The sequence below is a fragment of the Mastacembelus armatus genome, chromosome 21 (assembly GCF_900324485.2).
Source record: "Mastacembelus armatus chromosome 21, fMasArm1.2, whole genome shotgun sequence".
NCBI lineage: Eukaryota > Metazoa > Chordata > Actinopteri > Synbranchiformes > Mastacembelidae > Mastacembelus > Mastacembelus armatus.
The window spans coordinates 28,603,822-28,618,003 of NC_046653.1; the positions used below are offsets into that span (position 1 = coordinate 28,603,822).

A 14,182-nucleotide genomic window follows, 5' to 3' on the forward strand; every position below is an offset into this window, starting at 1 on the left:
ACCCCACCTGCGCCTTGATATTAATTGTATTTGTCTGAATCAACAGAGCTCCCAATCTCGTTCATTACACCGCTGGCTGATGTGCAGGTGTACGAAAAAGATGAGGCAAAGTTTGAGCTGGAAATTTCTCGAGAGCCTAAAAGCTTCCGTTGGCTAAAGGGATCTCATGAGTTGTCAAACGATGACAAGTTTGAACTCTCTGTGGTTGGAAAGAGACACACTCTTATTGTAAAATCTGCCAGATATGAAGATGAGGCCAAATATATGTTTGAGACTGAAGATAAGAGAACGTCTGGAAAGTTAATTATTAAAGGTAAATAGAGCCAAAGCACTTCAGTGGGGTTAGATAGGAATGGTGTGATGTGCACATCAGGGCATATAAGTATGAGCAAACTGTGTGTGGTCTGTAAACAGTGTTTGCCAGGAGCCTTTCGGTAACTGACACAATATGTCAACAACAAGCACTACATGGCCAGGATTACGCAGATACCCTGCTGACACACTTTACTCTACTTCAGTCTGTTTTTCATGGTTTGGTCCGGACCTTACTGTAGCTTTTTAAACAATAATTTAAGCCAGGTTGTTGAAAAAGAACTCGGTGCGTCTGAGTGGAGCCCTCCCCTCAAGACCTTGCAACACTTTTGGCATGAAGCAGAATAGTCAGTCAACACCTGACCTTTATTCCTAATTATATTGTGATTACTCCAACTTTCTCTACAGCTGCCATCAGACCAACACTAGTATGAAAGAAATTTTTGAAGCTAAGATGCAGGATGTCTCTGTCCTGTAGGGCTACACTCAGGACACAATTTACACTAGCCAGGTCATCAGCATGTGCTTTGTTGTGTCCTACACTTTCACACTGCAGCCTGTAGGACAGATAAACCCAGTTACTGTTCAATGAGTCAAACTCAGCTTTACTGGTCATGTCACTTGAAAGAAGACTTTTGGCAAATACTCATTTAATACTCCTGAGCCAGTCGATGTTATATTTTGGTAACAGAGGGTGTGCAAATCTTACTTTTTTTGCATGCCCTTTTGAACACGTCACCAAAATAATCTCAGCTCTCTTCCAAACGATTTTAAACGTAATTTTTTCCATACATTATATAAATATATACCATTTTTTGTCAGGTATTCGTCTAGAATTTATTAAGCCAATTAAAGATGTGACTGTGAAGGAACGAGAAACTGCAGAGTTTAGCGTTGAACTCTCGCATGACAAGATTCCGGTGGTCTGGTACAAAAACGACGTCCGTCTGCACCCCAGCAAAGTGGTCCACATGACAGAGAATGGAAAAGTTCACATACTAGCTTTCAAGGAGGTCACCATTGATGACACCTCCATGATCAAAGTCGAGGCCATGGACAAGACGTCAGAGGCCATGCTCACCGTGCTTGGTCAGTGCCATTTTCTCGAAATTTCTCGCTGTGTTATTCTTTAACTGGTTTAGTGTGGTTCCACACATTGTGTCATTGTTTTAAACTGGTGACTACTGGTGGCTTCTTGCAGAGGGCGACCTCTACTTTTCAGTGAAGCTCCAGAATTATACCGCTGTAGAGAAGGACGATGTCATTTTGTCCTGTGAGTTGAGCAAGGCTGCCGGCGAGGTCAGATGGTTCAAAGACGGTAACGAAATCTTTCCCTCCAAGAACATTCTTTTCCAATCAGACGGCCAGAAGCGCATGTTGGTCATCAGGAGGGCGGCAAAGATCAACATGGGAACATACACCTGTGACTGTGGCACCGACAAAACCACAGCCGACCTGAACATCGAAGGTAATGCTCGTGGCAATCCGATTGCTCTCCAGACACTGGTCAGGACTGCAGAATATGCCCTCGCCTACCACCATTCACCAAAACACCAAAACCCCACCCCTGTCTGGGCCACCGTCCCCCCCCCCCCCCCCCCCCATTCTTCATTACCATGACCTGTCTGTTCATTCTGGATGTTTATAATGTTGGTGTTTTGTTAGAACGTGGGGATAATCCAACCACATATTTCACTGTCCACAGAATCACCTTTATGACTGTTGAAGAAACGAAGTCTTAGTTATCATGCTCTCGTTAATGTTTCTTCTCTCACATGCACATATTAGCAGTCATATATGTTCAAACTATAAGAACATCGATCACCACACCTTTAACCTTTAAGTTAAAACACTAATGTTTTTAATCCATTTTAGCTTTTTTTAACATTGGTTATAACCTCATCCTAACAATTTCAAATCTATTTACAAGTTGTTGATTTGTTCATTACAACTGCTACTACTAACAATAGTAGAAATAGGACAATCCTAATATTAATTATAGTGTTCCAGTTGACACCTGACCACAAAAGCATTTGGAACCAGTGTCTCTCCCAGCAACATTGTTTTGATTAAACTGTTTCCTAAGTGTCCTCATCTCTGTTAATAATTAACTAACTAGAGTAATTTCCAAGGTGTATAAAATCTCTCTCTTCAGTGTACAGATGGTTTATAGGGTTGGGTTATTCTTGAGTCAAGATGTTCTGCTTTTGCACAAACTGTAAGTTGCTCTGAATGAGAGCGACAGCTGCTCGTCCACACTGTCAGACGCTGTCACATCAGACACAGACCGTCTGTTTCACTGTACAAATGAATGTTGTCAGTCAGCTTCACCTTCTGCTTGATTGTCTCTGACGTCTTTTTAAATCTCTGCAGAGCGTGACATCAAGTTTATTCGCCCGCTGTATAGCGTTGAGGTGACAGAGACTGAGACGGCCAAGTTTGAGACAGAGATTTCTGAGGAGGAGCTTCAAGCCACCTGGAAACTGAAGGGAGAGACACTCCACCCATCTTCTGTAAGACTGAACACTGAAAAAAGCCACTGCTCCTAAAACACATTTTCTTTTGTTTCAGAAATTCTTGGCTCAGTTAAATTCAGTGCACCTTTAGTCACCAATGCCCAGGCTTTGGTTTGTTTTGTAAAAGCATGTTGCCCTGTCAGTATGTCCCAGTGGTGAAATGAAGAGATTCTCTTAAAGACTGTTTTGAACCGTGAATGACTGTTTTCAGGATGTGGAGATCAAGGAGGAGGGACCACGACACATGCTGATTCTCATCAATTGCAGAATGGACATGGCTGGAACCGTCGACTTTGCGGCAGCGAATGCGAAATCTTCAGCTCAGCTCAGGGTCAAAGGTGACAGAAATAACAGTGACAGAAATCACAGGCATGAAAAAAATGTGAAAAAAAAATCTACTCCTATTCATAGATGACACTCTTATTTCTGTTTAGATCGCAGATAACTTGATTTGGTCATGCATATCTGTTGTGGTGAGAAACAAAAAATCCAACTTTGAGCAGATAACACTTAATGCTCTTCTGGAAAAGGAAAATATGGATTTTGACTGAGAAAAAGCTTAAACTGTTTTACGTGTCTTAATGAAACTTCAGGAAGTAGTTGTCTTCAAACAAACTGCTCACTGAGTCCAGCTCTTAGAACACTTTCACCAACTCTGCCAGATGCCCTTCAGCTGGGCGTTAGAGGCCTTTAACTCAGGCATGTTGTAAATAGTTGATGCAGTTTGTTAATACAAACTGACATCCTGGATTCATATTGGGGCTTCCACAACACTGGTTGCATGTGAGCCTTACAACAGGCTAGTGCTGAACCAGGATGTCAGCATTTCTGCAGCGCTGGGTATCTCCTATGAGGAGCTCTACATTCTCCTTTTCCAGGAAAAATGTCAGGCTGCTGATTGACAGGAGCAGATTGGCTCTCCCTGATGGGTTTGTGGACGTGGGCTCTCAGCCACTCAGACCCCGTGGTTATTTTAGAAGCCACATGCCTTATCTAGAGCACGTTTGCAGTAGTTGGCAGGGGGAGGATGTGACCCCAACTGTCAGTGCTTTCTGCCGGCCATATACATCTCACAGCAGGTCATATGGTAATGAGCTCATCCCCCCAGTGCCAAGTCTCAGAGTGACTGGCTTCAGTTGGGCTTTGAGCGGCCTGCCTTCAGCTCAACCACACCATGAGGATTAGGCCCTGAGAATTAGCTGTTTCTCTCTGAGGATTTTTTGGATCTGTTGTCCTGTTTTAAGGGGGACTAACCATGTTTTCTCCCCAATCCAAAGCCCGAGTGATCAGCCTGCAGAGGCCTCTGAAGGATGTCACCGTGACTGCTGGGGAGACTGCCTCCTTCGAGTGCGAGCTGTCATACGAAGGCATCGCTGTTGAGTGGTTCCTGGGGGGTACAAAGTTGGAACCAAATGACAGAGTAAGTCCCAACACAGTGAGTCCTCAGTATTTCTGTACAAACAGGAAGTCAGTTCCTGAAACACTAGACCAACTGACATTCCTTCACAAAGTCACTTCAGTGACTGCATAGTCCAGGCCCTCTGAGGCCATGTGGTTCTGGTCCAGAATCAGGTTTACTGTTTCCATCTCCATTTGTACACAGTGTTCAGTTTTTTTAGCAGAAATCTGCCCCAGCGTCATCTGGGCTTCATATAAGGACCTGTTGCTGGAGGTTCAGGATTCCAGCTGAGCATTCGATCCTGAGGTTTTGAGGTAACATAGGCAGGGAAGCTTTTCTGCACTGCCAGCGTTTCTGCAGGGTTATTTTTAACAGCGGTGGGAGCTGGAGGGGTATGGGAGGGGGCAACAGGAGCAATTCCACAACTTCCACTCTAAAATCAATGCTGTAAATATTTTTGATTGTGTTGAAATGATCATGTTTGCGCTAAAGCAAGAGCTGAATCAAGTACAGTGTACTGCCAGGCCATGAAGTGATTTCCACATATACTGCGGGGTTAGTTCAATTACGAGAAGACATCTGAGAGGTCAGGGATTCACATGCTACAGATCTCTTTTGGTTTGGTCATTGTTTGGCTGTGTGGTAGCATAGCATTTATGGAAAAAGTGAGTAATAAATCCCATAAATGTTTAACAGAAATTAGGTCTTAAATTTTGAATTTAATTACATGAACAAAAAAGTTTAAAATTTAAATAGATTATTACTAAGAAAATACCTGCCTGAGCTGAGTCTCATTAAAGCCCATTTCCTGCCAGTGTGAAGCATTGAAACCAGAATTCAAAGGTTAAAAGCTTGTTTGGAATTGAAGCTACAAAACACAGCAGTTAATTTATCCACATATGACCAATACTAATCTGAATGGTAATGGTTGGAAGATGCAGCAACATAAAAAATGAGGAGTGAACAGATACCAACTCTACTTGTCACCCGCTTACAGAGCTTGTTAGATTGAAATTTTAAGATTGAATAATGAAAAATGAAAAATTATCTTTTAGTATTATAAAACACTGAAACACTGTATTACATGTGATATTACTATGTTTTTTAACCTCACAGCACTAAAAAGAGTGAGAATTATAATTCTTAAGAAAACAAGGAGATCCAGCTGTACAATTAGATATACCAAGGCTTTAGGATCTTCAGTGAGGAATGTGACAGCTCCGTGTGATATACAGTCAGTGGATGTGTGGTAAAATCAGTCGTCAGGGATCAGAGGTCACGCGGTTTAATGGGGGACAGAAAGCAGCTGCCTGGATCCGTTTTAGCTGTCAAACCTCAGCTGACTGAGTCTGTCCTTGCTGGAACTTTCACTTCCAGTTCAAGTGTGAGTCCGGAAAGCCTCACAGAACACTCTTAGCATAATCTGTGGACCTGACAGGAATCAAAGATGTAGTCCTGACAGGCATGGTTCTGCACACATGATGCTTAGAGCACAAAAACTCAGACTAACAAATTCTGTAAAGACCCTTCTGGCTAACGGACTGTACTGAATTTGACAGGTGGTGTTGAAGGCAGAGGGTAATGTCCACAGCCTGACTCTACGAGATGTCCAGCTGAATGAAGCTGGACAAGTCAAACTTACTGCCAAAGACTTCCAGACTGAGGCCAACCTCGTTGTCAAAGGTAAGACCACACCTGCTGGTTCTGGTTCGAGCAGTAATCCTCCCTGGAAGTTAGCTTGTGTGGTTCAAAATATGTTTTCTGCATCAGTGTTGATAACTTTAACCTTTTCAAACTATATTCTCTATGTGTCACAACAGCATCAAGAAAATAGCCTCGTATTCTCTAACAGACATTAGTTGGAATGAGACCACTCTCTAATATTAACTATCTGTAGGCATGGAGATGCTACTAAAGTCTTTTTAATAACAAAACCATCAGTGTGTTGATGCTGCTGCAGTTTACTTGAGTAGAAACCAGACAGCTGTGTCCTGTGTTTCTGTGTGTGTGTGTGTGTGTGTGTGTTCAGAGCCGGCGGTGGAGTTCACAAAGCCTCTGGAGGACCAGACAGTGGAGGAGGAAGCCACTGCCACACTCGAGTGTGAAGTTTCCAGAGAAAATGCGGAGGTCCGATGGTTCAGGGATGGACAGGAAATCCACAAGACTAAGAAGTATGAGATGATTGTCGAGGGCCGCAAGAGAACACTACTCATCCATGACTGCACTCTGGACGACTCAAGGACGTACACTTGTGATGCTAAAGACTTCAAAACCTCCTGCTTCCTCAGTGTGGAACGTGAGTGCAGCTGTAAAAGAGAAAATGAAAATCTAAGTTTATAGAAGTTATTAGGCTAAAATAGCCACTATAAGCTAAGTAACCCTTTACAAAACTAAAGAAAGACATGAGAGTCAACCTGTCATTAGATCTAAGAGATTTCTTGCTTTATATTGACAGCTCCACATATCGAGTTCACGAAGCCGCTCCATGATATCGAGGTCAGAGAGAAGGAATCTGCCAGGTTTGAATGTGAAGTCTCTAGAGAGAACGTCAAAGTGAGCACACCTGACTTGACCTTTGACTTCACCTTGACTTCTGCTTGACCACATAAACTGAATAAAAGTCACTTTTGGAGTACTTTTCTGAGACCTGCACTTCATTATTGTCTCACAGGTCCACTGGTTTAAGGATGGAAGTGAAATCAGAAAGGGGAAGAAGTATGAAATTATCGCTCAAGGTCGCCAACACATCCTCATCATACATAAGTCTGTGTTTGATGATGAGGCTGAATACGAATGTGACGCAAAGACCTCCAAATCCTCCGGCATGCTCACTGTTATTGGTAAGAAGGAAAATGTTATAAAAAGATTGAGTTCAGAACTTCCCTTTCCCTCTTCGAGTCTAAGACTGGTTTCTCATCACTGTGTCTTGTTTCTTTTGGTGTAGAGGAGGAGGCGAGGTTTACCAAAAACCTGTCCAATGTGGAGGGAACAGAGATGGACAGCGTCAAGCTCATCTGCGAGGTCTCCAAACCTGGTGTGGACGTCACCTGGTACAAGGGAGAAGAGGAGCTGCCAGAGGGCGGACGATATGACCAGATTGTGGATGGGAAGAGGAGGATCCTACTCATCCAGGACCTCAAGATGGCTGATGCTGGAGAGTACAACTGCAGGTTGAGTCCCAGCATCAAAACCTCTGGAAACCTTAAGATTAATGGTATGAAAGGAAAATGTCAGCTTGTAAAATGAAATATTGGAAGTCTGATACTACAGTTAATCAAAACAACCATTTTAAGGACCAGGTCTCGGGATTAGAAAATAATATAGGATCTACCCTAATAATTTGACTTGTAGCTACAATATTAACCTCTAATTTAGGTTTTAGATTTAGATCGTCCACTGTGAAGCAGACCATTGTAATGGATTTCAGTCGTGCACTTAGAGAATAGTAAAGGACCAAGGATGGATCCTTGAAGTATTCCTAAACCACAAAATCAGTTATATCAACAGGTTTGGTCAGTTATCATTTGGTTTTAATGTCTTAGCTCAGAATCATAAAGCTTAGATACTCCTGCGGCTCCTTTTCCCAGTAAAAATATATATCTTTGTTTTTGTTTTGTTTGTATTGTGCTTATGTGTAAATAATCTGAGTACAATCCAAAACTTTCTCTCACCTCTGGTGTGTCCTGGTGCTTCTTGTTTTTGCAGAACTGGCTGCTGAGTTCATCACCAAGCCTCAGAGCCAGGAGGTGGTGGAGGGCGAGAAGGCCGAGTTCACCTGCTCCATCTCCAAAGAAACCTATGATGTCAAATGGATGAAGGACAGCGAGGAGCTGGAGGCTGGAGACAAATACCAGATGGTCTGTGATGGCAAGAGACGAACTTTGGTCATTAAGAACTGTGAGCTCAAAGATGAGGGTGGATATGTGGTGGTGATTGGAGCGACCAGTGCCAGCGCTGACCTCACTGTGCTCGGTAAACCTGCCTCACCACTGTTTTATCAGTGCATTAAAAAAATAAAAATAAAAGATTTAACACTAAAATTCTGATTTTAACAAACATAATTTTGCTTTGTTTTATTTTGTTAGTTTAGAGTTTGCAGTTTGATTTTTGCTCACTTGTTCACTTTTTTGAGCTAGTCACTCATGAGTGTTTCTGGTACTAACTTCCTGCAGAGAGGTTGAAGATTATCACACCTCTGAAGGACTCAGAGGCCAAAGAAGGTCAGGAGGTCGTCATGAATTGCGAGGTGAATACAGAGGGAGCGAAGGCCAAGTGGCTGAAAAACGAGGAGACAATATTTGAGAGCAGCAAATATGTAATGGTCCAGAGAGACAATGTCTTCTCCCTGAGGATCAGAGATGCCCAGACAGGAGACAAAGCCAACTACAGCATCAACCTGACCAATCAGAGAGGAGAACAGGTCAAGAGCTCCTGCAGCCTCACTGTCAAAGGTTAGTGCTACATAGTGACTGGTTCATTTCATGAATTTTACTAACATTTTATTGACACGCTTAAAGAAAAGAAAACGATGACATGAACAGTTGCAGTTATGTCTTTCTAGGTTTCTGCATGGCTCACTCTAATAGCTAAAGGGAGTTGTGTCTAAAGTACTTACCAAACACTATTTTCAATCACATAGTTTCTACATCAGTTAGACTCAGTGAAGTGTGAACACTGTATGAGATCTTGTTAGATGAAAAAAACACATTATTCATTAGATTCATTCATTCATTTGAGATGTTACAGTTTCTGAACTTTCAGTAACGCTGAATCCAGTTTTGACAGCACAGTGGTTAGCACATGGTGTGGCCCTGTATTTGATTGGTGACCTGTCCAGGGTGTACCCCTGCCTTTCACCCAAAGAGAGCTGGGATAGGCCCCAGCAGATCTCTATGACCCTGGTTAGGAATAAGAGGGTATAGATGATGGATGGATGAATCCAGTTTACGTTTGTAATGAATGTGTCTGTTTCAATGTTTCGTGTTGTTCAGAGGAAAGTCTGAGAATCGTGGTTCCTCTGGAGGACATTGACACTCAGGAGAATAAGACCATCAGCTTTTCCTGTAAAGTCAACAGGCCCAACGCCACTCTGAAGTGGCTGAAAGCAGGTGAAGAAATCACCTTCAGCAAACGCATTGTCTACAGAGTGGATAAAGACAAGCACACTCTGACCATCAAAGATTGCATGCTGGCTGACGAGGGGGAGTACACTGCTGTGGCTGAAGCCAACAAGTCCACGGCAGAGCTGATCATCAGCGAGGCGCCGGCAGACTTCAGCATGAACCTGAAGGACCAGACCATCACAGAGTTTGATGACGCAGAGTTCACATGCAAACTGACCAAAGAAAAAGCTGACGTCAAGTGGTATAGAGATGGACGAGAGATCAGAGAAGGTCCGAGGTACGTCAGGATAGACCCATTTCATTTGTTCAGAAGCAGCGTGTCTGCACATTGGGTTATAGCTCTCAAAACAGTGTGATCAGACTGAAAGAGGCAATGGCTGCACAGTGGTAATGTTCCCAAAGACTGGCTACAGGTGTGATTGCCCCATCAGGCCACAAACCTGAAATCATTATATGCTCCCTGAGTTATTAATGCTAGTTGCAAAAAAATGCAGCACAAAATAACAAACCATCCAACAATGAAGTGTTACTCCGAGGACATTAGAGCTATTAATTATTATCTGTCCTGCTGCTGCCTTTACACTCAAATCATTTCCCACCATGGTCAACATGCTAATGTTTCCTGATTATTATTTTGTTCTAAATAACACCCTGTTTGTTGTCTCAGATACACATTTGAAAAAGATGAAAAAATGTGCATCTTGCGTATCAAGGAGTGCAGACCAGATGACGAGTGTGAATATGCCTGTGGTGTGGATGAGAAGAGATCCAGAGCCAGACTCTTTGTTGAAGGTGAGGTTCTCAGAATTAATCCTTGATAAACTATTTTTTTGTCTCTAATCTGTTCTCTATAGTTTTCCTGCTCCTTCATCTCTTTGTGTCCTGCAGAGATCCCGGTGGAGATCATCAGACCACCTCAGGATGTGTTTGAACCTCCAGGCTCAGACGTTGTCTTCGAGGTGGAGCTGAACAAAGACAGAGTGGAAGTTAAGTGGTTGAGGAACAATATGACAGTCGTCCAGGGAGACAAATACCAGATGATGAGCGAGGGTAAAGTCCACAGGCTGCAAGTCTGTGAGATCAGACCCCGGGACCAGGGAGAGTACAGGGTCGTGGCCAAGGACAAAGACGCCAAAGCCAAGCTGGAGCTGGCAGGTAGGAGCTCAGGCTGCACCCACAGGCAGGAGCAACCCACTAAAACATGTTTTCTCATATGTTGCATCTGTGATCAACAGTATGTCAGGAAATGATGCCAGGTTAGGTTTTTTAGCATTGGGCTTTGATGATCAAATTTCAATTCAATTCACTCAGTGCACTTACAAAAAGGGGGGGGGGGGTACTGGATTTGGAGCAGATATCCCACATGGCAGGAGGGAAACAGGCTGCGGGAAGGGTGATGACTTTCAGAAGCAGCAGCCTTGCTCATGAGTTTAAGCCACTATGGACACTCTGGTCCATGTCAAATTGTCTAGAAAATTATGTCTATCTGAGATTGTTTTTTGTTATAAAATACTTTTTTGTTAATAATGCATTGTGTAATATATTTGGAGAATTTAAATTGAACCATGTTCATTATTAGAAGCCCCAAAGAATCAGGAGTTAAGATTGGTAGTTTAAAGAAACTACTGCCCACACAGAGCATCATGTCCAATGAATGATTATGTTTCTGTGTGACCAAAGTTCAACATATTAGCTTCAATTGTGACAATATGCCAGAATAAAAACAGGGTGACAGCATGAAAACAGCCTTTCCTTCCTCCCCTAGCTGTGCCCGTAATAAAGACCACAGACCAGAGCTACGTCACAGATGTCGGGAAGCCCATTGTCATGACCGTTCCGTACAGTGCCTACCCACAAGCCAAGGCTGACTGGCTGTATGACAACCAGAGTGTGCCCAAAGACAACATCCACACCTCTGCTGACCGCACAGAGTACCGGCTAAGGGACCCCAAAAAGTCAGACGAAGGCCGCTACAAGATCATCATCAAGAACAAACATGGAGAGGGAGAAGCCTTTATCAACCTGGACGTCATTGGTGAGTTCTCTGAACATCAAGTTAAAATTGTTCACCAGCTCTGTCCAGGCACAGCACCTTTGTTATAAAGATTAGTCCTGTTGACTTTGAAGCTAACTGAAAAAAGCAGGATGCTAAATTTTGACAATTACATCCATAAGATGTTAAATATGCTCATTATTGCTCAGACCTGCTCATGATCATTTTTCTTTTTTGTCCCAGATGTTCCAGGACCTGTGAAGAACTTGCAGGTGATCGACACCGCTGATGGTGAGGTCAGCCTGTCATGGGAGGAGCCTGAGAGCGACGGTGGCAGCAAGATCATTGGTTACGTTGTGGAGAGACGCGATGTGAAGCGTAAGACCTGGACGCTGGCCACCGACCATGCTGAGAGCCCAGAGTACACTGTGACCGGTCTCCAGAAGGACTCCATGTACCTATTTAGAGTCTGCGCCCGAAACCGGGTTGGCAGCGGACCCAGCATAGAGACCGACAAACCTGTGCAGGCCAAGAACAAGTTTGGTAAGAATGACTTGACATCCATTTCTTTGTGACTGTCAGCAAAGGTGGAGTTGGAAAGACAGCCAGCAACTAGCCAGCAGATCTCACCTCTCAGGAGATCATAGCTGATCTCTCACCAACAATAGTAAACAACAGAAAAAGCAAGATATAACTCAGATATTTGTTTTTAGCTTTGAAAATAAAGGCAGAAATTCTAATTTGGGAGGCACAAATATGAGATTATGTTTGAAAAATTCAACGTGAAAAAAGGGATTTCTTACTGTCCCTCAAATTTGTAGAAGTAAACTACTTCAGTCAGTCTATTTGTATTTCCAATGGCTTATAATCCTGTGTTGGTGAAAACCTAATGAGACAATGATAGAATGTCAGCTTCTTTAATTCTGAATATATCTTTTTGTCTTTTTAAAAGCACTACTGAGCATTGACAGAAGATTTAGATTTTAGAGAGTTGATGTTGATGAGAACAAAAATAAGTCTTGATCCCTGAGCTACAATAAATTTGATTTGAGCAGTTAAGATAATGCCATCCCTATGCCTCTCTCTCTTGTTGACTAAACCACTGTATTATAAATTATACTGGTTAAACAAACTGCAGAAGAGTACATTTACCTAGCTGCTGCATTTCAGATGTTCCTGATGCTCCCCTGAATGTGATTGTGGGAAATGTCACCAAGTTCGGCTGCACCGTCTCCTGGGAGCCTCCTGAGTCAGACGGAGGCTCTCCCATCACCTCTTACATCATCGAGTTGCGTGACAGGACGTCGGTAAAGTGGTCGCCTGTCCAGGTGACCAAAGCCAGCGAGCTCAGCGCCGTCATCAACGATGTCATTGAAAACAAAGAGTACATCTTCAGAGTCAAAGCAGAAAACAGAGCCGGTGTCGGCAAACCCAGCGCCGCCTCACAGCCTGTCAAGATCATGGATCCTATCGGTATGCCGGGTAGTGGTGGTGATGGTCCAACCTTAAAGTTCTTAGAGAATTTTAAACAGGGTCAGAGGTTCTTTCTTGCTCTGGAAAACAGCTTTGATATACATGTAATGAAGTTATTAATGCTGTCACTTAATCTAACACAAAATCTGGAGCAAATCCAGCCATCTTTATCAAAATAAGAAACTTAAAAAATATCACCATCTCCCCATCGTCTGAGCCTCCTGATAGTAGTTCTTTGATTGATTTTTTGTAATTATGTCCTGCAGAGCCTCCCAGTCCACCTCAGAACCTGTCCTGGCAGGACCAGAACAAGAGCTCGGTGCAGCTCACCTGGGAGACTCCTCTCAGTAATGGCGGCAGCATGATCACTGGATACATCATCGAACGCTGTGAGGAGGGCACAGACAAGTGGCTCCGCTGTAATGCCCGCCTCTGCCCTGACCTTTTCTACAAGGTACAAAATTTCAGCAGAAAATTTGCATTTTAGATTACCCCAAAGCCTTTTGTGCATGTTGTGCAGCTGTTTAGAAAATATTTTAACACAGCTATTTTAACACTTTTTATTTCAGGTGTCTGGACTGAAGTACGGAACCAAGTACAACTACAGAGTGTTTGCTGAAAATGCCGCTGGACTCTCTGACCCCTCAAACATCATCGGACCTCTGCTAGCTGATGACCCACATGGTGACACAGATGATTTCTCAAATGTGTTGGATTAGAACTGAATATTAAATATGTTTATACTACTTACTTTATGTGGTGGTAATTATGTGGCACCATTTTGAAATAGTTAATCATGTAAAACAAAATAACTGGTCTTGATCTTCTACAGAGGATAGTTAGTTTTACACTGATATTTTTGAGGAGAAGAAAACAGTAACTGAAACTGTAGATGAGGATATGAATTTACAGTTAAACACCTACAGCTTCTTTTTAGCAAAATGTTTCCTCTGCTTTACAGTAAGAGCAGGTGGTTTGAAAGAAAAAAAATGATGGGGTGAATGACGGTCTCTGTCTCCTCTCCAGTTGGTCCGACCTTTGACCTAAACGCTTTCAAAGATGGCCTGGAGGTGATCGTCCCTCAGCCTCTCACCATCAGAGTCCCCATCACTGGATACCCGACCCCCGTTGCCAAGTGGTTCTTCGGAGAGAAAGAGCTGAACCCAGCTGATGAGCGGGTCTCCATGGTGACGAAGCCTACATACACGGAGCTGACGGTCACGCCGAGCGTCCGTCCCGACAAAGGCACCTACACCCTACATCTGGAGAACGACGTCTCATCTGTCTCTGGAGAGATTGACGTCAACGTCATCGGTATGCCCAACAGTTTGTTATTAGCTACAAGTTAAGGAGCCGATAGAGAGAC

At 43.2% G+C, this 14,182-nt stretch overlaps 1 protein-coding gene across 9 annotated transcripts in view; it reads left to right on the plus strand.

Annotated features, from left to right (window-relative positions):
• LOC113123841 (titin-like) overlaps positions 1–14,182 on the plus strand; it is a 218,002-nt gene that overhangs the window by 97,498 nt on the left and 106,322 nt on the right. For all 9 annotated transcript variants that reach the window (XM_026296157.2, XM_026296164.2, XM_026296162.2 and 6 more), the window contains 19 exons: positions 2,686–2,825; positions 3,040–3,166; positions 4,106–4,248; positions 5,787–5,910; positions 6,257–6,523; positions 6,683–6,780; positions 6,899–7,067; positions 7,172–7,441; positions 7,933–8,199; positions 8,400–8,678; positions 9,219–9,627; positions 10,018–10,142; positions 10,239–10,505; positions 11,116–11,385; positions 11,587–11,886; positions 12,514–12,816; positions 13,083–13,270; positions 13,386–13,500; positions 13,843–14,130. In XM_026296157.2, coding sequence (XP_026151942.1) covers positions 2,686–2,825; positions 3,040–3,166; positions 4,106–4,248; positions 5,787–5,910; positions 6,257–6,523; positions 6,683–6,780; positions 6,899–7,067; positions 7,172–7,441; positions 7,933–8,199; positions 8,400–8,678; positions 9,219–9,627; positions 10,018–10,142; positions 10,239–10,505; positions 11,116–11,385; positions 11,587–11,886; positions 12,514–12,816; positions 13,083–13,270; positions 13,386–13,500; positions 13,843–14,130 — 4,149 coding nt within the window. The remainder of the gene's footprint in view (positions 1–2,685; positions 2,826–3,039; positions 3,167–4,105; positions 4,249–5,786; positions 5,911–6,256; positions 6,524–6,682; positions 6,781–6,898; positions 7,068–7,171; positions 7,442–7,932; positions 8,200–8,399; positions 8,679–9,218; positions 9,628–10,017; positions 10,143–10,238; positions 10,506–11,115; positions 11,386–11,586; positions 11,887–12,513; positions 12,817–13,082; positions 13,271–13,385; positions 13,501–13,842; positions 14,131–14,182) is intronic.